We start from the raw sequence: 25988 nt of genomic DNA on the forward strand, positions 1-25988 counted from the left end.
ACCCCTGCGAATGCCTATCCCTTTCAGGGGTATTGATGCTACTCCTTTGGCAGAGAATAAACCCCAGTTTTGGACCAAGGTGATAATGCGGGTCGCCCCGGACCACCAAGAGAATTGTAAATTTTTGGTGTTGCACAATTTGCATGATACTATTGTTCTGGGTTTTCCTTGGTTGCAAACCCATAATCCTGTTTTGGATTGGAAATCTGTGTCTGTGGTGTGTTGGGGTTGTCAATGTGTTCTTAGTGACACTCCTGTTTTCTCCACCTCTCCCCAGTCTCATGATATTCCTGACTATTTGGCTGATTTTTCTGATGTATTTAGTGAGAATAAGTCTGCGTCTTTGCCTCCTCATAGGAGTTATGACTGTGCAATTGAGTTAATGCCCAGGTGTAAATTTCCCAAGGGTCGGCTTTTCAACTTATCGGTACCTGAACATGATGTTATGCGATCTTATATCAAGGAGTCATTGGAGATGGGTCATATCAGACCATCCTTTTCACCTTTAGGTGCTGGGTTTTTTTTGTGGCCAAGAAAGATGGCTCATTAAGGCCATGTATTGACTATTGTTCCCTTAACAAAATCACTGTTAAATATCAGTACCAGTTACCCCTGATTTCTGATTTATTTTCCAGACTTAAAAGTGCTTGTTGGTTTACCAAACTTGACCTCAGGGGGGCGTATAATCTTATTCGCATCAAGCACGTGGACGAATGGAAGACGGCGTTTAATACCCCGGAGGGACATTTTGAGTACCTAGTGATGCCTTTTGGGCTCACTAATGCCCCTTCCATCTTCCAATCTTTTATGAACGATATTTTCTGTGACTTTGTGAATAAGTTTTTGATCATTTATCTGGATAATATTTTGATCTTTTCCAGTGATTGGGATTCTCATGTGGAACATGTCCGGACTGTGTTCCAGATTTTGAGGGAAAATACTCTGTATGTTAAGGGATCAAAGTGTCTCTTTGGTGTACAGAGGATTTAGTTTTTGGGATTCATTTTGTCCGCGTCTGCTATTGAAATGGACCCGGCCAAGGTAGAGGCCATTTATGATTGGGTTCAGCCCACTTATTTGAAGGCTCTCCAGAAGTTTTTGGGTTTTGCTAACTTCTACCGTAAATTTATAAGTAATTATTCTGGTTTTGTTAAACCACTGACTGATTTGACCAAAAAGGGCGCCGATGTGGTGAATTGGTCTCCAGAGGCAGTTTTGGCATTTCAGGAGCTTAAGCGGAGATTCACTTCTGCTCTGGTTCTACGGGCAACCTGATGTCTCACTCCCATTTCAGATGGAGATAGATGTTTCTGAGATTGGTGCAGGAGCCGTTTTGTCCCAAAGAGATCCGGTAACTTCTAAGATGAATCCCTGTGCCTTCTTTTCTCGAAAATCTGAATGTAACTATGACGTGGGGAATCGGGAATTGTTGGCCATGAAATGGGCATTTGAAGAGTGGAGACATTGGTTGGAGGGAGCTAGACATCAAGTTGTGGTCCTCACCAACCACAAGAATTTGATTTATCTTGACTCCGCCAAGTGCTTGAATCCTAGACAGGCTAAGTGGGCCTTGTTTTTCACGCGTTTTAATTTTGTGGTCTCCTTTCTTCCGGGCACTAAGAATGTTAAGGCGGACGCCCTTTCCAGGAGTTTCTTTGCCGATTCTCTTGATGTGACCGAGCCTACTACCATTCTAAATTGAGGGTGTAGTTCTTTCCGCCATCTCTCCTGATTTGAGACGTGCCCTGGAGGAATTTCAGGAGGATAAACCTGAACGATGCTCTATGGGAAAATTGCATGTCCCTGACCAGTTGAGGAAAAGAGTAATTTCTGAAATTCATTGCTCCGCGTTGGCTGGTCAACCAGGTATCTTTGGTACCAGAGATTTGGTGAGTCTGTCTTTTTGGTGGCCTGCCTTATCTAGTGATGTCAGGAATTTTGTGCAGTCCTGTGGGACTTGTTCTCGGTCCAAGCCCTGTTCTCGTGCTAGTGGTTTGTTGATGCCCCTGCCAGTGCCCAGGAGGCTGTGGACCCATATCTCAATGGATTTTATCTCTGATCTCCCTGTCTCTCAGAGAATGAATGTTATTTGGGTGATCTGTGATAGATTTTCTAAGATGGTCCATCTTGTACCACTCCCAAAGTTGCCATCTTCTTCTGAATTGGTGCCCGTGTTTTTACAACAGGTGGTTCGTCTGCATGGGATTCCGGAGAACATTGTGTCGGACAGAGATGTCCAGTTTGCTTCCAGATTTTGGAGAGCTTTTTGTTCCAAACTGGAAATTCAGATGTCTTTCTCCTCTGCATTTCATCCTCAGACCAATGGGCAGACTGAGAGAACAAACCAGACTATGGAGTCCTATTTGAGATGTTTCATATCTGCTGATCAGGATGATTGGGTCTCATTTTTGCCATTGGCTGAATTCGCACTAAACAATAGGGCTAGTTCTGCCACTTTGATGTCTCCTTTCTTTTCTAACTTTGGGTTTCAGCCTTGATTTTCTTCGGAGCAGGTGGAAGCTTCTGCCTGCCCAGGTGTGGATTCTGTGGCAGAGAGAATGGAGCAGATTTGGGACCAAGTAGTGGATAAGTTGTCCCACTCTCAGCAAAAGGCCCAACGGTTTTCCAACCGGCATAGGACCATTGGTCCCCGGTTTAAAGTGGGTGATATGGTTTGGTTGTCCTCAAAAAATATTCCCATGAAGGTTGCATCTTCAAAATTCAAGCCAAGGTTTATTGGTCCTTATAAGATTTTGGAAATCCTTAACCCCTTTTCTTTCCGTTTGGCTCTTCCAGTTTAAGAGTCATAACGTTTTTCATAAATCTTTGTTGAAAAGGTTTGTGGAGCCAGTAGTTCCCATGGCGGCGCCCCCTGACCCTGTACTGGTTGAGGGTAATTTGGAGTATGAGGTAGAGAAGATACTGGATTCTCGTCTGGCTAGACGGAGACTTCAGTACTTGGTCAAGTGGAAGGGTTATGGCCAGGAGGATAATTCTTGGGTCTCTGCTGCAGGCATGCATGCCAAGAGATTGATTCATGCCTTTCACCGGGCCCATCCTGATCGGCCTGGTGGCGTGGATGAGGGTTCGATGACCCCTCCTCAAGGGGGGGTACTGTTGTGAATTCCCTGGCTCAGACTTCTGAGCCAAAGCTCCCCCTTCTCCCTCCGGTGGTTACTGGAGGTAGTGGAGCTGGCCAGATTGACAGAGCTCTGCCACCTGATGATGATGATGACTATGGGAGATCTGGGGTTACTGATTGGAGTATTTAAGTCTGCAGACTTCCTGCAATCCCTGCTGGTGATTGCTCTCCTGTGTATTCTGAGGTCTGATGTCTCCTGCCCTGATCCTGCATTGTTCAGCTAAGTAGTTCATATGCTAATCCTTTGCATCTGATCTGGTTTTGTCTCTCTCTGCTTGTTGTGCGGGTTCAGCTTGCTCCTCTGGGGGCTGTGCTGGACCACCGCTCCATATGTTACAGCCTGTGTCAGTTTGTTCAGTCCCCTGTTATATTGGTCTCTTTTGCTTTGCTTCTAGTTCATACCGGAGTGCTGAAGTAGTGGGGGCGAAGTCGTGTGACTTCAGTGTTTTTTTGTACATCAGATATGTTGGATTATTCAGGGTTTTTGCGTGATTGCAGACAGTGTCTTTCCTTTCCTGTCCTGTCTAGTCAGTTTGGGCCTCATCGTTTGCTCAGTTTATTTTTCAGCCTGCATTTGTGTCTAACCAACAATATATGTTTGGGGGCTATTTATTCCTTTTGGGGTCTGCTCTGGGGCAGTTTAGATTTCACCTTTATTGCTTTAGGCTTAGTTAGCTCTCCGGCTGTGCCGAGGCATCTAGGGCATCGTAGGTACGCTCCACGGCTACTGCTAGTTGTGTGGATAGGATCAGGGGTCTGCAATCCGCTTAGTTACCAACCTCTCTGGTTTTCTGGTGGCTTAGCCTTTTCCTGCCATCCTCCTCGATAACCCATTCATAACACAGGCTAGTATGAGACAGGAATTGGATACAGGAAACATAAATACATACCAACGATGCTGTCACAAGGGGAGAAGAGAAATGAGATGCTTCCTGAATGCAGGCAGAAGGAAAAATGGTGGACTGGAGGGAAAATGGGGGTTGAACTAACCATAATCCTTTGCAAAAGGCTACCAGGATGCATTGCAACCTTACCAGAATGCACTGCAAACAAAGGGAAATAGCAAAGTGAAAGTAAAACACACAATAACACTGCGGTTATGACTCTGGTCAATAGATGGAGCTAAAAAACACTGTAAACATTAACAAGCAGATAATCGGGATTATGAATTAAATGTCGGAGACAGAACACACAGTGTGAACAAAAATCTGCCAATCAATGATGTGCGCGGTGTTATACAGGGCTTAGCATTCAGAGATGAGCAGCAGAGATAACAGCAATTTTATCAAAACTGTAGAAAGCAGTCCAGTAAGTGACTCATCTCTGGAATCAGGGTCTCTGCCCCTTCATCATGCTGCTCTCAGATAAATTAGCAAAAGTCTGCTGACATTCTCCCTTTAATATCAGTTGGACATTCTGCAGTTGTTTTTTTTTTTTTTTTGCTATGATGGTTACTTTTACTGTTCTCAGGGCCATCAGTGGGCACATAACTTAGTCACATGGCTACAAAGTAATAGTAATAATCATGTGCAGTAAAGTATGTGTACATCACTAGTAAGTCTGGATGATGCAGCAATGACACATATGACTGCTATGTGAAAATCATGACTGCAACACCATCATTATGGACCACCTCTAGTTACGTAATGGCTAAAGTGACACCAAAATGGAGAGGGAGATGATACAATCACATGACTGCTGTGCATAAAGTCAGTATTGGACATTAATTGACTCGCATCAGAGCATTAGTGCTCACATAGGAAGCAGACATCTGCTCATTCCATTAGCTGCAGCTTGAGTTTCACTGGAGAAATACTAACCAGATTCTGTGTATCCGCTGTGATCTAGAGATTGCAGCAGATAGGAGCAGAGACCTGTCCTGCAGTCTATACATTTAATAGCACTTATAGAAAGTTCACGTTCCGGAGAGAAGACATTCCATCTCTGGACCAGCAGCTTGTGGACCAGCACACATTTCATTCAGGCAACATACAGTACAGTATTTTGTCAGTATTTCCCATCAGTATGTGTAAGCCAAAACCAGGAGTGGAACAATCAGAGGAAAAGTATAATAGAAACCCATCACCACTTCTGGATTTATAACCCACTCCTGCTTTTGGCTTACAAGTAGTGATGGGAAATACTGGCAGTGTGAATGTGGCATTACTGGTGCTAGTTTAACACAAACATAGATCCATAGTGGCAGCCAGAGTCGCAGCACGTGAGCCTCCAGCGTCTTTACTCATCCAATGGTTCATCCTTTTGAGATCTCTTCCCAGTTCCCTCAAACTGCAGGAGGCCTGAGAATTAGCGGCACTTTATGGATGTATGAAAGCATACCTCGTAAACAGCAGCTCATGTATCCCTTTTTCAACTGATAGCCATTGTTACAGTCATCCATAGACATGAGCACTTGTACATCAAAGCATGCATTTAGGCGAGTTGGCCGATTTCACAGATCCCTTTCCAATTTCCCATAAAAACAAAAGTATGGGGCATAGTAATTCAACATGCCCAAACCTAATGGAGACCACCGAACACATAAGAGAGTCACTTTATTTGGACAACTTTGCTCTTGTACGTATGGGAACCCTAATCGTGCCAGCCAAATGTCTTCCAATAATTAATCAACCTATGTAATTAAATGTGTTAACCCACAATGACAACTCATAGGCAACCTGTCGGAGTCAGTCACACGTACCTACTGACACCAGGGGAATGTATGTTAGTACAATACTAAACATGCCCCTGGATAATCTCTAATGCTGGATTCACACATCCATTTATCGTGTTATGAATATGGACCGTGATGCACAGACTGGTGACACGTCCCCTGACACAAAGATGACAGCATCATGTAAGCCTATACAGGTAAGCTGTCTAGTATCAGTAATGACACCTGTGTCCAGTCTGCATCATGAACTATGCTTAGACCAAGAAGCACCAATATGTGAATACGGCTTTAGTACGTTGCAGAAAAATGACTTACAGAGCAGCTGCACACCGCTCCTCCCAGTCATGTGGCGGCTGTTAGGGGGTAATTATGAAAAAATTCAGACGGACGAATAAATGGGACCACAATGCACGGACTGGCCCAAACGTGACAACTGTATAGAAATATATGACTGTCACACTCAGGCTGGGAGAGCTGCAGCCAATTCAGTCATTGGGGCCCAATCTAGGTCCGATGTATATGGCCATCTGACTGCGCCCTAAGTGTTACTAATCCCTCCGAACCCCAACTGTCAAGCAGTGGTGTACATAGGAATCTGAGGGCCTCCCATGTGCCCCTGACTGCCTTTACACAACCTATCAGGTTCCCACAATCATGTGGCAGAGGCCGTATGGAAGCCACAGGGGGTCCCGCTCCATGTCTAAAGGCCCTGTCTCACTAAGCGATCTCGGTAACGAGATCGCTGCTGAGTCACAACTTTTGTGACGTAACAGTGATCTCACCAGCGAGATCGCGGTGTGTGACAGCGATCAGCGAGCGGCCCCCCTGCCGGTATCGCTGATCGCTGGAAGAAACCTCTGGACATTTCTTTGGTCGCTGGTCTCCCGCTGGCCAGCACGCATCGCTGTGTGTGACAGCGGGAGACCAGCGATCAGGTGTAAAAAATCATTAAAAAAATAAAGTTATTCTCACCTTCCGATGTCCCGTTCAGCCATCCTGCCTCTCTCCACGCTCCGGTCCCAGTGATACTTTGCACGAATGACCGCGAGACTATGTTATCCCTCGAGACCGTGACATCTCGCGGTCATTCGTGCAAAGGATCACTGGGACCGGAGCGTGGAGAGAGGCGGGATGGCTGAACGGGACATCGGAAGGTGAGAATAACTATATTTTTTATTTTGATTCTATCTTTTACAGGGGTGGCCAGCGATGCCGGGCGCTCGGCATCGCTGTGCTGATCGCTGGTGAAGCTGTCTGTGTGACAGCTCACCAGCGATCACATAGCGACTTACTAGCGATCCTGACACCTTGATATCGGTGTCGGGATCGCTGGTAAGTCGCTTAGTGTGACGGGGCCTTAACTGTTCAGCTGCCATGGTCCCTGTTCACCATAATACATAACAGGTTATACTCCAGCACCCAGCAGTTATCGGTGGGTGACTGCTGTGTAACACAGCCGGCACCGGCCCAGTATGACGCGTGCCTAGAGCGGGAGCTCACTGCAGAGTGCAGACAAACCCTCCTGACTCCTGCACTGCGGATGTGCCAGTAGGGTGGGAGGTGGGCAACTGGCAGCGGGCTTTCCTTGCCCACTGGTCCTTTGGCAGTCGCATGGCCTGCTGACTACGGCAATATGCCGCTGGGCTGCGGCAGCGCCATTCCGCTGTTCTGTGCAACTGGAAACGATGACATCACATTTGGGCAGATTGGCTGCAGGATCAGGTGACATAACTTCTGATTTCAGTGGAGACCACCCGAGAGGCAGTGCAAGAAGGGCACGGATTGTAAAAAGTCCTGGGAAAATCTAGGATCAAGAGCGAGACAATATGAAATTCTAGATTACTGGATCCTGAATTACAGGAATTTCACTGCACTTGCTATCACATTGAATGCCTTCTTTACAGTGTAACTTTCTACAAAATGAAATAAGAGATGATGTGTATACATATATAGTCCTGGCCATTGCGTCTCCATCTCGAAAGCTGATTGGCCGATGCAGATCACGTGTGTGCTGATCTCTTGGCTGATGTCTGCTGCGTGGTTCCTGTTGTTATGGAGATGAGGGCAGCATAACTACTTCCTGTACGGGACCCTCTGCTGCTCATGCGCGGTGTGAAGAGCTGCTGCAGTGCAGAGTCCTGGGGAAGAGCAGGAGGTGAGGAGCTGATGGCTGTGCTGCTCAGAGAAAGGGTAAACCGTGTCCACAGACATCAGCTAGAAATATACCTGTCTGTCCAGGATCCTAGTATTAAATAACCTACAAAAGGAAGGCTTAGGTTAAATCCCGATCCAATACAGAACAAGGCTGAAGGCTAGGTGCCTAGGCACTCTATGCAGCTCCTGTTAATGACATGCAGAATCCTTCCTATATAGTTAGCAGTTCCCAGCTTTAGCAGGATTTAGCCTTCCTTAGATTGCTGCTATACCCTTTGTATGCAGAAAGTCACCTAGTCTTTAGGAGGGTTTATTCCCATTATATGTATGAATATATTTCTGATTAGGACATCCTATATTGGAATAGGCTTTTGAGTGTTCCTTTGTGATTTTTCTGTTACATATTAGGAGCCGGTGTATGTCTCTAGTTGGCAGTCTCTTTGTAATTGTGTCTCTACATTCATCCTATCTTAATTTTTAGAATCATTTGTGAATAAAGAGTTTTGTGTTTTAATTTGGCTTATGCTTCCTTGTTGTTTAGGGTAGGTCCTAGTATTATATGTGACATTACACCCAACTTCCCCAGACTCTTGAATGTCAGATACCTCCACCTGTGCAGCACTGTGTCCCCCACTCTTTGCATAGCTTTGTGTTTTAGATTTGTGGAAAGGTTCAATGACTTCTCTGCACAGGCCCTGATACACATTACATTACATTACCCTGTAGGTGCACGGGCCCCGATACACATTACATTACCCTGTAGGTGCACGGGCCCCGATACACATTACACTACATTACCTTGTAGGTGCACGGGCCCCGATACACATTACATTACCCTGTAGGTGCACGGGCCCCGATACACATTACATTACATTACCTTGTAGGTGCACGGGCCCCGATACACATTACATTACCCTGTAGGTGCACGGGCCCCGATACACATTACATTACATTACCTTGTAGGTGCACGGGCCCCGATACACATTACATTACATTACCCTGTAGGTGCACGGGCCCCGATACACATTACATTACATTACCCTGTAGGTGCACGGGCCCCGATACACATTACATTACATTACCTTGTAGGTGCACGGGCCCCGATACACATTACATTACCTTGTAGGTGCACGGGCCCCGATACACATTACATTACATTACCCTGTAGGTGCACGGGCCCCGATACACATTACATTACATTACCCTGTAGGTGCACGGGCCCCGATACACATTACATTACATTACCCTGTAGGTGCACGGGCCCCGATACACATTACATTACCCTGAGAAAACAGAAAGCAAAAAACACAAATATCCTGAACTAAAAGTAAAAAATATACTGCAAATAATGCATAAAGGTAATAATAATAATAAGGGTATTTAGTAAACATAATTTTGATCAAAATAATGTACAAGCCATCCCGCCACGTCACGGCAACCCTTGTGGGACAGTCCCTACTCTAGTATTTAAAACCTTATCACTTGCCAAGTGGCGTGAATGTGAATAAGGGTCGAGCGGCTGAACCACTTGTAACAGCTTAGGCCAGACTGGATGGCTTTCCCAGCTCAGAAAAAGGGCGGTCACACCCCTATATGCACTGAATGCACAATGAAATGAATAAAAAAAAATGCACTTACATTGTGCATACACATTAACTTACTTGTCTCAGTTCAGATTTGTTTTTTATTCATTTCATTGTGCATTCAGTGCATATAGGGGTGTGACCGCCCTTTTTCTGAGCTGGGAAAGCCATCCAGTCTGGCCTAAGCTGTTACAAGTGGTTCAGCCGCTCGACCCTTATTCACATTCACGCCACTTGGCAAGTGATAAGGTTTTAAATACTAGAGTAGGGACTGTCCCACAAGGGTTGCCGTGACGTGGCGGGATGGCTAGTACATTATTTTGATCAAAATTATGTTTACTAAATACCCTTATTATTATTATTACCTTTATGCATTATTTGCAGTATATTTTTTACTTTTAGTTCAGGATATTTGTGTTTTTTGCTTTCTGTTTTCTCTGGTTAATGGTCATGTGTTAAAATGCACTTACATTGTGCATACACATTAACTTACTTGTCTCAGTTCAGATTTGTTTTTTATACATTACATTACCCTGTAGGTGCACGGGCCCCGATACACATTACATTACCCTGTAGGTGCACGGGCCCCGATACACATTACATTACCCTGTAGGTGCACGGGCCCCGATACACATTACATTACATTACCCTGTAGGTGCACGGGCCCCGATACACATTACATTACATTACCCTGTAGGTGCACGGGCCCCGATACACATTACATTGCATTACCCTGTAGGTGCACGGGCCCCGATACACATTACACTACATTACCCTGTAGGTGCACGGGCCTTGATACACATTACATTACCCTGTAGGTGCACGGGCCTTGATACACATTACATTACCCTGTAGGTGCACGGGCCCCGATACACATTACATTACATTACCCTGTAGGTGCACGGGCCCCGATACACATTACATTACATTACCCTGTAGGTGCACGGGCCCCGATACACATTACATTACATTACCCTGTAGGTGCACGGGCCCCGATACACATTACATTGCGTTACCCTGTAGGTGCACGGGCCCCGATACACATTACACTACATTACCCTGTAGGTGCACGGGCCTTGATACACATTACATTACCCTGTAGGTGCACGGGCCTTGATACACATTACATTACCCTGTAGGTGCACGGGCCTTGATACACATTACATTACCCTGTAGGTGCACGGGCCCTGGTACACATTACATTACATTACCCTGTAGGTGCACGGGCCCTGGTACACATTACATTACATTACCCTGTAGGTGCACGGGCCCTGGTACACATTACATTACATTACCCTGTAGGTGCACGGGCCCTGGTACACATTACATTACATTACCCTGTAGGTGCACGGGCCCTGGTACACATTACATTACATTACCCTGTAGGTGCACGGGCCCTCTTACACATTACTTTACATTACCCTGTAGGTGCACGGGCCCTCTTACACATTACTTTACATTACCCTGTAGGTGCACGGGCCCTCTTACACATTACTTTACATTACCCTGTAGGTGCACGGGCCCTCTTACACATTAAATTACATTACCCTGTAGGTGCACGGGCCCTCTTACACATTACATTACCCTGTAGGTGCACGGGCCCTGGTACACATTAATTTACATTACCGTGTAGGTGCACGGGCCCTTATTTACATTACATTAACCCCTTTCTCACAATGGACGTAATGATCCGTCCATGTGACCTGGACCTAATTGACCAGGGATGGATCCTTACGTCATCACGGGGGTGCGCGGGTGATCGCCGCTGGGTTTCAGCTGATTCTGACACCCAACACCAGGTGCAAGGAGCTATCATAGACCGCTCCCGGCACTTTAACCCCTGAAATGCTGCAATCGATTACAATCTGCATTCCGGAAGCCGGCAGAGGGCTGACAGCCCCTCTGCCTTTGTCATGCAGACAGTGCATGATCAGCTAGTCTCTCTGCCAGTGCAGAGCTGACAGTTTCTGTAGCATGGGGAGGCTGCTTCATCTCCGTGCTATAGAAGGGATCAGCCTGCAAAAAATGATTGTGCCATAATGAGACAGTAAAAAAGTTAGAAAAAGGTATAAAAAAAAAAAAAAAAATTTTAAATAATTGTTTAAAATATTTTAAAAAATAGAATATATTTAGATTTTTTTATCTCTAAATAAATATTTGAATGAAAAAATATAAACAATAAAAGTACACATATTTGGTCCACAATGACCCTACCTATAGAACTGTCCCACTAGTTAACCCCTTTAGTGAACGCCACAAAAAAATAATAAAAAAAGAGGCAAAAAACAAGAAGTGGAATAACACGCGATCGCAAAGACGGATATAAATAAACGTGGTACCACTGAAAACGTCAACTTGTCCCGCAAGAATCAAGCCACCATACAGCTCCATCAGCGTAAATATAAAAAAGTTATAGCTCTCAGAATAAAGCGTTGCAAAAATAATTATTTTTTTCTATTAGTTAGTTTTTATTGTATAAAAGAGCCAAAACATAAAAAAATATATAAACTAGGTATCGTTTTCATCGTACTAATCCAAAGAAAAAAACTGCCTTATCAATTTACCACACACAGAACCGCATGAACTGCACCCCCAAAAGAAATTCCTGAATTGCTGGTTTTCGTTCTTTCTGCCTCCCAAAAATCAGAATAGAAGGCGATCAAAAAATGTTATGTGGCAGAAAATGGTACAAATAAAAATGTCTTCTTGTCCTGCAAAAAAAACAAGCCATCACATAACTCTGTCAGCCAAACCATGGAAAAATTCTAGCTCTCAAAATGTGGTGATGCAAAAACTATTTTTTGCAATAAAAAGCGTTGTTTAGTGTGTTACAGCAGCCAAACATAAAAACCCGCTATAACACCTCTTTCACATGTCCTGATATTTCCGGTAACGGAGATGTCACTGTCCGTGTGTGTACCAGTACCACATGGTCAGGTGCCAGGGAAGAAGCATTACAGTAAGCGCTGTACCCCAGCATCAGGTGCTGAACATGGCTCTCATCAGTCTCCCCTGCTTTGCCGGCGATCGGCGCAAGCAGAGGAGAATGATGAGTTATATTTAAAGTTATAAAAGAGACAGCAGGTGGCGGCTAATGGGAATACTACTCCCATCAGCCTACCCCTGCTGCGACTATTACACTCATCAGCCTACCCCTTCTGCCGCTAATAACAGTGACAGCAGTAGTGGCTGATAGGGGAATTCATCAGCCGCCGCCTGCGCTATAAATAAACAAAAAAATGGCGTGGGTTCCCCTGTATTTTCTATAACCAGCCCGGCAAAACTCACAGCTGCCCTCAGCAGTCAGCTTCAGCAAGCTTGGTTATCAAGGATAGAGGGGTTCCCGCTTTTTTTTTTTTTTTTTTATTTAAATAAATAATTTTAAAAAACAGCATGGGGTCACCCCCATTTTTGACAACCAGCCTTGCTTGGGGCTGGTATTCTCAGACATCAACCCACAAATATGAACCCCACTTGCCACCGCTACAGAGCAAGTGGGAAGAGCCTGGCAAAGCGCCAGAATTGGCGCATCTGATGTGCCTTTTCTGGGTGGTTGCGGGCTGCTATTTTTAGGCTGGAGGGAGTCAATACCCGTGGTCCCTTACCAGCCTGGGAATATTAGCCCCCAGCTGTGAGCTTTAGCAAGGCTGGTGACCCCACGCCTTTTTTCTTTATTTAACTAAAAAAAAAAAAAACTGTGGGAATCCCTCTATTCTTGATAACCAATTTTGCTAAAGCTGACAGCTGAGGGTTGCAGCCCCCTGCTGTGAGTTTTGGCTGGTTATAGAAAATACAGGGGAGCCCATGCCGTTTTTTTCATTTATTTATAACGCAAACGGCGGCTGATGAATACTCCCATCCGCCGCTCCTGCTGTCACTTATTAGCAGCAGCAGGGGTAGGCTGATGGCAGTAATAGTCCTATCAGCCGCCGCCTGCTGTCTCTTTTATCACTTTAAATATAAGTATCATCATTCTCCCCTGCTCACGCTGATCACCGGCAGAGCAGGGGATAATGATGATAGCCATGTTCAGCACCCAGCGCTGGGTAACGGTGCTTACTATAACGCTTCTTCCCCAGCGCCAATGCGTGTCACACGGATGACATCCATGTGTGTCATGCGTGGGGCGTTTTGCGACCCACGCTGACATTAAAAAAAAAAAAACAAAACGTGACAACATGTTTTGCCCACAGGCACACAGTCCATGGAAACACACTGACATATACACAGACCCATTCACTCGAATGGGCAAATAGTTCTCTGTTGCTCCCGAGTTTCTCCGTGTGGCTAAGTAGTACTGTATAGACACACATGGGGTATTGCCACGTTCAGTAGAAATTGTTGGACAAATTTTGGTGCCATTTTTACCCACTTCTTGTGTGAAAATGTAAAATCTCTGGCTAAAACAAATTTTTGATGGTAAAAATGTAGTTATTTTGTCTTCACTTCTCAATAGTATAAAATTCTGTGACACACCCATGGTGTCAATATGATATCTGCACCCCTAGATGAATTCATTGAGAGATGTAGTTCGTAAAATGGGGTCACTTATGGGGGGTTTCCACTGTGCAGGCACATCAGGGGCTCTCCAAACGCGACATGTCGTCCGATCTCAATTCCAGTCAATTTTATGTTGAAAAAGTCAAATGGCGCTCCTTCCCTTCCGAGCTCTGCCATGCGCCCAAACAGTGGTTTAACCCCACATATAGAGTATCAGCATACTCAGGACACTTTTGGGGTCAAATTTCTCCTGTTACCCTTGGGAAAATCAGAAGATCATTTTTGGGGAAAAAATGATTTTTTGTTTTCACAGTTCGTTATAAACTTCTGTGAAGCACTTGGGGGTTCAAAGTGCTCACCACACATCTAGATAAGTTTCTTGAGGGGGGTCTAGTTTCCAAAATGGGGTAACTTTTGGGGGGTTTCCACTGTTTAGGCACATCGAGGGCTCTCCAAACGTGACATGGCATCCGATCTCACTTCTATCCAATTTTGCTTTGAAAAAGTCAAACAATGCTCCTTCCCTTCCGAGCTCTGCCATGCGCCCAAACAGTGGTTTACCCCCACATATGGGGTATGGGCGTACGCAGGACAAATTTGTACAACAACTTTTCGGGTCCATTTTCTCCTGTTACCCTTGGGAAAATAAAAAAAAATTGGATCTGAAGTACATTTTTTTATGAAAACAGTTAAATGTTAATTTTTTTTAACCATTGCAAAAATTCCTGTGAAGCACCTGAAGGGTTAATAAACTTCTTGAATGTGGTTTTGAGTACCTTGAGGGGTGCAGATTTTAGAATGGTGTCACTTTTGGGTATTTTCTATCATATAGACCCCTCAAAGTGACTTCAAATGTGATGTGGTCCTTAAAAAAAAAAAAAAAAAAAAAAAAATGGTATTGTAAAAATGAGAAATCGCTGTTCAGCTTTTAACCCTTATAACTTCCTAACAAAAAATAATTTTGGTTCCAAAATTGTGCTGATGTAACGTAAACATGTGGGAAATGTTACTAATTAAGTAATTTGTGTTACATACAGTGGGTATGGAAAGTATTCCGACCGCTTTACATTTTTTCACTCTTTGGTTCATTGCAGCCATTTGGTAAATTCAAAAAAGTTGACTGGAAAAAAATAACAGAAATGTAGAAATTTTTGCAAATGTTTTAAAAAAGAAAAACTGAAATATCACATGGTCATAAGTATTCAGACCCTTCGCTCAGACACCCATATTTAAGTCACATGCTGTCCATTTCCTTGTGATCCTCCTTGAGATGGTTCTACTCTTTCATTGGAGTTCAGCTGTGTTTAATTAAACTGAAAGGACTTGACTTGTAAAGGCACACACCTGTCTATAAAAGACCTCACAGTGCCTGTCAGGCCAGATGAGAAAAGGAACTGGCCAAGGAGCTCAGAGACCGAATTGTGGCAAGGCACACATCTGGCCAAGGTAGCAAAAGAATTTCTGCAGTACTGAAGGTTCCTAAGAGTACAGTGGCCGGCCTCCATAATCCTTAAATGGAAGAAGTTTGGGACCACCAGAAGTCTTCCTATACCTGCCCAGCCAAATTGAGCAATCATGTGAGAAGAGCCTTGATGAGAGAGGTAAAGAAGAACCCCAAGATCACTGTGGCTGAGCTCCACAGATGCAGTAGGGAGATGGGAGAAAGTTCCACAAAGTCAACTATCACTGCAACCCTCCACGAGTTGGGCCTTTATGGCAGAGTGGCAATACGGAAACCTCTCCTCGGTGCAAGACATATGAAAGCCCGCGTAGAGTTTGCTAAAAAAAACAAAAGAAGGACTCCCAGCCTGTGAGAAATAAGATTCTCTGGTCTGATGAGACAAAGATAGAAGTTTATTCGGACTCCCATGACAGCACCACAAGAGAAGGGATCCGCCCTTTAGAAACAGGAAACCTACAGATACGAAAAGGGCGGCACCTCTCCCACGCATCAGTTGGTTTCCTGATGGGACTCGTCATATAGTTACCTGCAGGAGACATCGGATCCCAGGCTCAGCCGGTCGGCTCAGGTATCCGGGGAGGGTCTCCTACCTCAGCCGGTAAGGGGTCCCTGGAGGTGCCACGGTGGTCCTCGTTGGACTGCATGGCAGTGTGCAAGCAGCAGGGAGTGGGATCTGGAGGATTGCCATCTCCAGGAAGAAGCCTGTGCTGAGATGAGTATTCGCTGGGTCTCCGCTACTTTGACAGGTGCCACACGGTCTATGCTGGGTCCGGCGGTGTCTGAGCTCGTTCCTGGGCATATCTCTGACACATTCCATGTCATCGGGTCACGGGTGATGGGGGGCGGGGCCAGCATGTACGTCTGGGTCACCGTTGCCGGCTCTGCTATGTGCGTGCGCGAGCGATGTGGCTGGGGGTGTGGGGCTCCAGGGACATGTGGATCCCTCTGTGCATGGTCCGGGGCACCTGCTGGAGGCGGAGATTCCTGGGGAGGGGCACGGCATGACCTGCTGACCCGGATAGAGGTGAACACTCATATGCTTGGCTCCAGAGAGTTCCCACGCTTCTGGCCCATTCGTAATGGAAGAAAGTGAGCAGCATCATCATCTATTGCAGCAGGAGGAGGCTGCTGACCACTACACCACGAAGAAGCCTCGTACCCGTCTGAAGTCCCGAGAGGGTACAGATCGTGGCCAGTTAAGCGATCATTCAAGCCGCAGGAGTTCCAGACGGAAGCTGGTAGTATCGGCTAAGAAGGTTCCCCCGCATGATCCGGTACCTATTTTCTGCAGACATTGGTAAGTGATAGTTAGGGTTGCGGATCGCACTAAATCTAAAATATAAGGAAGTGAGATCGCAACCCGGGGTCCACCATGCAGAGATGGAAAACTGCTGCTCAGTAATGGCAGAGCACTAACTAAACACCCGAGGGTTAACCACTGACCTGGTGTGTACAGGAGCAAACTCTGTTACCTCACAGAGCAGCTGGAACAAGTGCCAGAGCCTGTTTATCTTCACAGGACTCGGCAGGGGAGCGCTAATGTAGAGACACAGGACTCTGCCCCAAGGACACAGGGTTAGAGTCCCTCTAGCCCCACCGCGACTGCAATGCCTGGAGGCAGACGCTTATAGAATGCTGTGCTCTGTTAACAGTCACAGGGTGCAGCTGATAGTTGCTTACCGTACTAAGTGTGTACAGCGCAACTCTGGTGGACGCCACAAACCAGCCTAAGCTTAGGACTGGAAAGCGCATAAGACGCGCATGGCGCCGCTCTAACGGATGCTGCTGTACATGCGGTAGCGTAGTGCCTTAGATAGAGTGGCACACTCTGAAGCTAGCATGTGTGAGGAGCTGGGAGCACTGTGGCGCTAGGCAGTGCCACAACTCGGCGCTGACTCTGACTCTAAAACCCTACCTCATGCACAGCCAAGGGAGGGAGTCATAATGAGTCAGTCACCTGTCACAAGCATCCATCATCTTAGACACACTTTCCCATATTAGTCTATGCTAGCACATGGCCGAGCGGGCAAGTGAGCCTTTTATAGCAGTGTCCTTCCGGGACCTTCCTGATGGTCCAATCCAAGCTGCTTGAGGACCTGAGCATATGACCTCCCTCCAATGAGAAGTCGTCCCACGGGCATGCTCAGTAGGCTGCAAAAAGGACTTTGCCTCCGGAGCTGCTCACTGCTGACTAGTGCGGATTGCTAAAGCTGAACCAGAGGTGGCAGAAGCAACCAACCCGACAGCACTAGCCTGAGCAAGATGTCGGGATCAACGCCTTTGCTGAGCAGCCTCCTCTGCAGTCGGGACTGAACGGGAGACCACAGAAGGCAAGGCTCGGGATTCCTCCTGTGCAGAGACAGGAACCCGACGCCTAACAGTGATCCTGAATGTTCACTCAGTAATGCAGTCTTCCCCTTATGTTTTAATTTCTAGGGAAGAAGTTCAAGGTTAAGACAAAGCACAGGGAATGCGCCCTCTGTGGATGCCCCCTGCCGGACTCGTGTCCAAAAAAAAGTTATGTCCCCCCTGTATCCAGCAGACAATGAGGTCTCTGGACGGGTGAGGGAGTGAGCGGCAATTAGCGTCTAGACTACATTGCCCTTAACCTTCCCCCCCTCAGGTTGCGGAAGAAACTCCCAACTTCGCCACGAGTTTGAAGGACATCATTAGAACAAAAGTGAGGGCGTCCATAAAGTCCCTGACTCAAGGGGAGAGGTCTAAGTGGAAGGAGCATAACGTAGATCTTCTGGAATCGGATTCGTCGGCTGGCTGGAGGAGAAAGGAGAATTCCTCTGATTTATCCCCCTCATCTTCATCCGAGGAAGACTCGGGTCACTTCTTCCTGCTCCTAGACCGCGTGGATAAATTAGTAAAGGCGGTTAGGGGAACAGTGGGGATAGTCGAGCCCAGGCCAGAACTGTCCATGCAGGAAGTCATGTTTAGGGTCAAAGGAAACGTAGATCCTTACTCCTGAATGAGAAAGTTCAAGGTCTAATTCTTCGGGAGTGGAAGAGGCCGGAAAAAAGGGGCTCCTTACCTCCGGCCCTCAAGCTGATATACCCCTTTGATGACCCAGCTGTTAACACTTGGGATAAAGCCCCTAAGTTAGATGCAGCAGTAACCAAAGCATCAAAAAAATCTTCCCTACCCTTTGAGGACATGGGGACCCTGAAGTATCCCATACATAGGAAGGCGGATGTCTTCCTTAAGGGGACTTGAGAGATGGCGGCTGGATCCCTAAGACCAGCGGTGACATCCACTTGCGCGGCCAGATCAGTGGTCTGGCTGGACCAACTTGAGTCTCAGATACAGGAGGGAGCACCTCGAGAGACGATTCTGGGTGCCCTTCCTGTAATTCAAGGGGCCACAGCCTTCCTGTCAGATGCCTCAGTAGATTTGGTCAGGGTGGCGGCAAGAGCAGTGGGTCTTTCCAACGCGGCCCATAGGGCTCTGTGGTTAAAATGTTTGGGCAAGATCTAAGCTCTGTGCTATCCCATGTCTTGGACGAGCTGCTGGATAAGGCGGGAGACGAGAAGAAGAGATTCCCCAACCTATCGTCCTCTTCTTACCGACGTCCCTTCAGCAGGAGAAAGTTTGGTCAAGGAAGACCTACAAGGGACCTTTCCAATTAGGATGACAGGAAGAAGAGAGGTACTGTTTAGACATTCTTCACGGGAACGCAAAAAAAATCCCAATGGCAAGCGGTCCCCATTGGGGGTAGATTGTCGGCCTTCTATTCAGCCTGGTCACAAATCACCACCAGTGACTGGGTGCAAGGTGTGATATCTTCAGGACTCAAACTTGAATTCCTTTCGGTTCCAGGGGATAAATACAAGATAACTCCCTTACGCTCCTCTCACCTAGATCAGTCTGCCCTGGAGGCGGAAATCGTCAAAATGTGTCATAGAAAGGTCCTAGTGGAGGTTCCGTAATCCAAGAGGGGCAGAGGTTTTTACTCTCCCCTGTTCCTGGTTCGGAAACCGGATAACTCTTACAGAACCATCATCAATCTCCGGGCCCTCAATAAGTTTCTGATCACTCACCCCTTTAAAATGGAAACAATTGGCTCGGCAATAAAAATGATATTTCAAAACTGTTTCATGGCTATTTTAGATTTAAAGGACACGTATTATCATGTGCCCATTCACGCAGATTATCAGCGTTTCCTGAGGGTGGCAGTATCCATAAGTGGCATAGTCCGATATTTCCAGTTCAGAGCCCTCCCCTTTGGCCTTTCAGTCGCTCCACGAGCCTTCATGAAGTTAATTGCCGAAGTCATGGCCCACCTTTTGGGAGCCAGACATCCTGATTGTCCCCTATTTAGACGACTTCTTAATTATAGGCAGTTCGGCTGATCATTGCCTTTCACAGGTAGAAAGGTCAAGGTCCACTCTAGAACACTTAGGTTGGCTAATGAACTCTGAAAAATCCTGTTTACAACCTTTAAAGGTTCAACAATTCCTCGATCTCGTTTTAGATTCAGAAAATCAGGAATGTCGTCTGCCACCTTACAAAATTATTCTCTTTCATCACCAGGTTTTGCAGGCAGTAAATAGGCCCTCCATGACCCTCAAGCAGGCCATGTCCCTATTGGGTTCCCTACCATCTTGTATCCCGGCCGTCAAGTGGGCTCAGTTTCACACAAGGGCCCTTCAGAGGGATGTTTTACTTAATGATAGAACCCTAGGGGGATTCCTGGAGGGAAGAATGATCCATCAGCCTTAAGTTCCCTAAGATGGTGGCTTAACAGGGAAAACTTGGCCTCAGGAGTTCCCTGGGAGAATGACATATCCCACATAATAATCACAGATGCCAGTCCTTTGGGGCGGGGAGCCCATATGGGGGATATTGTAGTCCAGGGTCAATGGGATCCCCAGGTAGAAAGCTCATCTAACCTGAAGGAACTATCGGCGGTAGAACTGTCAGTTAAAAAATTTCTTGTGTACCTACAGGGTCACCATGTCAGAATTCTCTCGGACAACCAGGTGGCAGTGGCCTACATCAACCACCAAGGTGGGACCCGGTCTGAGGCCCTGATGGAAGTCGCAGAGCGCTTTTTACAGATAGCCGAAAGGCATTTTCTATCTTCGACAGCGCTACACATAAGAGGAAGAGACAATGTCAAAACGGACTTTCTAAACAGCAACATACTAAGACAGGGAGAATGGTCTCGAAATGGAGCTGTCTTCATCCAGATTGTCCGCATGTGGGGTCAGCCGGCCAGAGATAGACCTTTTCGCCACCAGGAGAAACAGAAAAATAAAATAGTTCTGTTCTCTGAATTCGTTATCCCTGTTACCTCTGGTAGTGAGGAAGATCAGAGAAGACAGGGCAAGGATTATATTAATTGCTCCCTTATGGCCCAGAAGGGTTTGGTTCTCGTGGCTAAGGACTATGTCTGTCACGGTCACGTGTGTCTGGACGCAGCGAGTACCGCAAGGCGAACCCATAAGACACACGTGACCCTGGATACACCGCCTCCAGTTGGGCGAATTTAAATAATAGGACGTGCAGCTGGATACACCGCCTCCAACTGGCGAATTTAGATATTACACGTATATATAAAGTAGTCTGGAAACACCGCTTCCAGTAAGGCGAATTTAAATAATAAGGGAAACCTGGGAAACATTAACAATGGTGGGCCCTGCGATGGGGAATAGGGAAGTGGAGACCTCCTGAGCTCCCCTGAGCCAGTGTCCCTGCACTCCTAACGTTCCCTATGCCGGTTCCGCACCGGGTGCGCAACAGGAACCTAAAAACCCTAGCTCGCCCTGAACCTAAACCCTCACTAGGGAATTGGTTGGTGCGGAAACTAATCCCACCACTGCACTAAAACACACATGAGGAAAGATGACAAAACAGGGGAAACACCACTTAGCTTTGCTCTGTTGCGTACGCTCCTAGCAACAGAGCCCACCACCTGCGTGCATCTTCTCCTCCACCCGGATCCATCACCATAACTGGATCCTTCACCATAGTGCAGCCTTGGAGCAAAGTTCACCACCAATTGCAGAAGTCCAGTAATAGAGTCCCAAAGATGAGTTCAGCTCCTGCCCAAAAAGTCAAGCATGCTTGAGTCCAGCTCTCAGCAACCAAGTCCCGCATGCTGAGTGCAACTCTCTCCATAGTCGTCACTCCACCAAGCCATGCAAGCACTTCCTGCCGACACCATAAACTGTGACTCCACCACGCCATGCCAGTCCTTCTTGCAGACCACATAGCTGCCACTCGTCCCCTCTGGCTGGGCTGCGCAGGACTCATGTTCAGCTCCTTCCTCACCCAGGCTTCCTTGTGAATGACTAACACACAATATCACCAACTGTGATTGAACACACTTGACTCCCTTTTATAGAGCCTAACACCTGATTTGTAATTAAGTGCACATTAAACCAAAGAAACTAAAGTGCACTACCGCTCACCACCACCGGGGCAACTTAGAATGAACGACACCACGTGTAATAATTCTAATGGCCACCAGGGGCAATCAACCCACTTTGGCACAAAGCCAAAGGAAAAAAGTTCACTTATCCATTTAAACTGTCAGATCCACGCTGGATCATGACAATGTCGTTCTGCGATCCCTGGATACTTCCATATCTTCTGGAACTCCTCTCCCAGGGCCCAGTCAACCATCCACGAGTAGTGGGACTCCACTTGATGGCGTGGAGTTTGAAAGGGCATTATTGATGGATAAAGGATACTCCCCGAATCTAATAAACACCTAAAGAGTAGAAAGCTAATTGCAACCAAAATTTATGCTAGAACCTGGAAACAGTTCCTAGCCACTTCTGACTTTAATGCAGAGGAGGGGACAGATTCTAGAATTCCTTCAGAGGGGTCTTGAAGTAGGTCTTGCCACTAGTACCCTTAAAGTGCAATTTTTGGCCCTTGGTGCCTCATTTAGTTGTGATATCGCTAATAATTACTGGGTCTCCAGATTTATTACAGCTGCTGGCAGATCTAGGCCCATACACAAAGTAAGGTGCGTACCATGGGACTTGAACTTGGTCCTTACGGCTATGACGGAGGCTCAGTTTGAAACCAAGGTATCTGCCTCAATTAAGGTTCTATCCCTCAAGGTAGCCTTTTTAGTAGCAATAACATCAGCTTGTAGAATAAATGATATTCAGGCACTCCCTAGGATTCCTCCTTATATGCTGATTTTGGACGACAGGGTAATGTTTAGGCCAGGCCCTGCCTACTTGCCCAAGGTTACCTCAGACTTCCACAGGTCACAAGTGATAGTCCTTCCCTCCATCCTCCCTAACCCTACTAACCAGGAGGAGAAGCTTCATACATTAGACGTCATAAGATCCCTGGAAGAAGGACAATGCCTTGTTTATATCCTTCCAGGGCTCTAGGAAGGTTCTTAGGGTTTCAAAGTGTACGTTAGCAAGATCGATTAGAGAGGCTATCTCTCTAGCTTATACAGCAGGTGGCGGGTCCAGCTCCACAGAATTTAAGGGCGCATTCCACTCGAGCCATGGAATCCTCTTGGGCAGAAAGCTCTGGAGTTTCCATCGACCAGATTTGGAAGGCGGCTACGTGGTCATCCCCTTCCACCTTTTTTAATCATTCTAGGTTGGACATGGGCGCTTCCTCAGATCTCACCTTCGGGTTAAGGGTGCTGCAGGCTGTGGTCCATCCCTAAGATAGTTTTTACATCTCTGTAATTCTCTCGTGGTGCTGTCATGGGAGTCCAAATAAAGTATTAAGTTACTTACCGGTAACAGTATTTTTCGGAAGCCCATGACAGCACCCTTAGTTCCCTCCTTTCACGTGTGGTTGCGCACTTCTTCCGCTTATAAGTTTGTGAAATTGTTCAGGTTGTGTATATATTATGTACCATTAACCATGGAGGTCCTCTCAAGCTCTGTAATCCAACTGATGAGTGGGAGAGGTGCCGCTCTTTTTGTATGTGTAAATTTCTTGTTCCTGAAGGGCGGATCCCCTCTCTCGTGGTGCTGTCATGGATGTCTGAAAAATACCGTTAACGGTAAGTATCTTAATACTTTTTGGTGATAATTCTAAGCGGTATGTGTGGAGAAAACTAGGCATTGCTCCTCACCTGCCCAATACAATCCTAACAGTGAAACATGGTGGTGGCAGCATCATGTTATGGGGGTGTTTTTCAGCTGCAGGGACAGGACGACTGGTTGCATTTGAAGGAAACATGAATGCGGCCAAATACAGAGTGCTCTGGACCTCAGACTTCACCTTCCAACAAGACAATGACCCTAAGCACACAGCTAAAATAACAAAGGAGTTGCTGAAGAACAACTCCGTGACCATTCTTGACTGGCCCAGCCAGAGCCCTGACCTAAACACAATTGAGCATCTCTGGAGAAACCTGAAAATGGCTGTCCACCAACGTTCACCATCCAACCAGACGGAACTGGAGAAGAATGGCAGAGGATCCCCAAATCTAGGTGTGAAAAACTTGTTGCATCATTCAAAAGAAAGCCTCATGGCTGTACTAGCTCAAAAGGGTGCTTCTACTCAGTACTGAACAAAGGGTCTGAATACTTATGACCATGTGATATTTCAGTTTTTCTTTTTTAATAAACTTGCAAAAATTTCTACATTTCTGTTTTTTTCATTCAAGAGTGTAGATTAATGAGAAAAAAATGAACTTTTTTGAATTTACCAAATGGCTGCAATGAAACAAAGAGTGAAAAATTTAAAGGGGTCTGAATGCATTCCGTACCCACTGTATATATTACCGGGCTTCTTCTGGTATAAAATAAGCTCTGGAAAACAACTTTTCCCAAGTTTTGCTTTACTATAATCTACATGTGACATTTTTTTTCTTCTGGTTTGTACACACAGGTCCATTAGTAAAAGATGGCAAACAATACGAAGCATTGGGTGGAAGAGTTATTCTCTCCACGCTTCAGCGCAGAAGATTTCTTGCGTGAAAGTTTGGAACCAGAACTGTTGATGTCAGAAAAATGGGCAAGAGAGAGAGCCAGCAAGATGGAAGAAATCTACAGGGCTGCAGTGTGCGAATTTCAGGAAAAGGAAAAAAAGAAGAAAAAAAAGCTCTTGTCTAAAATGATCACCCGAGAGTCTTGCGTGCAGGACCACGCTGTTACAGCACAACATGCCACCTGTGAGTCCTGCCTAAAAGCGGACAATGATTCTTCTACAGCTAGTAAAAGCGGCGGGCATTGTCTATGGAACGAGAAGGAATTAAATCTTTTAAGAGCCGAAATGAATAAAAAACATTCTGAGGGAGCTCGTTTCAATTTTCAGCTTAGCGCTTGCAAGCTTGAGATATCTGAATTGAAGGCCAAACAAAAGGAGACTGAAAGGAAATTGGAGGCTCTGAAAATGGCATTGTCGGCATCAAAACGAGAGAATGAATGTAAACGTGTCCTGATTAATCAACTGAAGAAAGATGGAGATAAAAGGGAGACAGATCTGCGGACCTTGAGGAAAGAAATGCGTAAGAATCATGCCATGATGCAAGAACTTAACACATGTATGAGTAAAGCCAGAGAGGAGGTGCACCATCTGCAGCTCCAAAATTCAGACCTGCTGCAGGAGCTAAATATGTCACAGCAGCAACAGGAACTGAAAATCATCATTGCTTCAGAAAAGATTAAACTTCAATATGACACACAAATCAAGAAGTTGCAGCAAGAAATAGAGACTCTTAAAGAAGAGAGGCAGGTGGTGAGACATCAGCATGAGCAAGATGTGGCTGAGCTGGATTTATTAAGGAGACTCTATATCCTTGAGAAGTGACTTCTTTTCTGTTTGTACATTGAACTTAATTTTGAGTTATAGTTTGTGTCACATTTGGCATTTTTATGTTCCGTTGGATTTGTTACTTTTTTACATTTAGAATATTGCAACCAAAAAATGCCACAAACTTTAAGTAGTGATTACAGTCCTGGAGTGCGCAGGCGCAGGACCTCTTCCGGTGCCTGCACACTGCAGTAATCTGCTCTACCCTCAACAGTGCAGAGCAGTGCGTCTGAGCTGCGACAGCCAGGAATGAAGAGGACGTCATCGTTGCAAGATGGGAGGCGCTGGACCGGACCACGACTCCCTCCGGACCCGAACCGGACCCGGAACGCTCCTGGGTGAGTATAATATAACTCATTTTTCTTCTCTTTCAGATAACATCGGGGGCTTATCTACAGCATTACAGGATGCTGTAGATAAGCCCCTGATACTGGTGGCCGCAACTGATAGGCAAAAAAATTGATGACAGATTCCCTTTAACATAGTTAGCAAGGCCGAAAAAAGACATTTGTCCATCGAGTTCAGCCTATATTCTGTCAGAATAAATCCCCAGATCTACGTCCTTCTAAAGAACCTAATAACTGTAAGATACAATATTGTTACGCTCCAGGAAGGCCTCCAGGCCTCTCTTGAACCCCTCGACTAAGTTCGCCATCACCACCTCCTCAGGCAAGGAATTCCAGATTCTCACTGCCCTAACAGCAAAGAATCTTCTAT

At 46.0% G+C, this 25988-nt stretch overlaps 1 protein-coding gene across 2 annotated transcripts; it reads left to right on the forward strand.

Moving 5' to 3' along the window:
• Window positions 1–7817: 7817 nt before the first annotated feature.
• On the forward strand, window positions 7818–25309 carry CCDC160 (coiled-coil domain containing 160). Of its 2 annotated transcripts, none has more exons than XM_073543509.1 (2): window positions 7818–7971; window positions 24348–25309. In XM_073543509.1, the coding sequence occupies exon 2, from the start codon at window positions 24363–24365 to the stop codon at window positions 25266–25268; it is 906 nt and encodes a 301-aa protein (XP_073399610.1). In that variant the 5' UTR covers window positions 7818–7971; window positions 24348–24362; the 3' UTR covers window positions 25269–25309. The 2 variants fall into 2 exon arrangements, with proteins under 2 accessions (XP_073399610.1, XP_073399611.1); XM_073543510.1 differs by having other exon boundaries at window positions 7871–8006.
• The last annotated feature ends 679 nt before the right edge of the window (window positions 25310–25988 follow it).

This window comes from Dendrobates tinctorius, unplaced genomic scaffold (assembly GCF_039654945.1).
Source record: "Dendrobates tinctorius isolate UK_male_01 unplaced genomic scaffold, ASM3965494v1 ptg000133l, whole genome shotgun sequence".
In the NCBI taxonomy this organism is placed as follows: Eukaryota; Metazoa; Chordata; class Amphibia; order Anura; family Dendrobatidae; genus Dendrobates; species Dendrobates tinctorius.

Coding starts and splice junctions, on each gene's coding strand:
- CCDC160 (XM_073543509.1), top strand. CDS start 24,363: ATGGCAAACAATACGAAGCATTGGGTGGAAGAGTTATTCTCTCCACGC.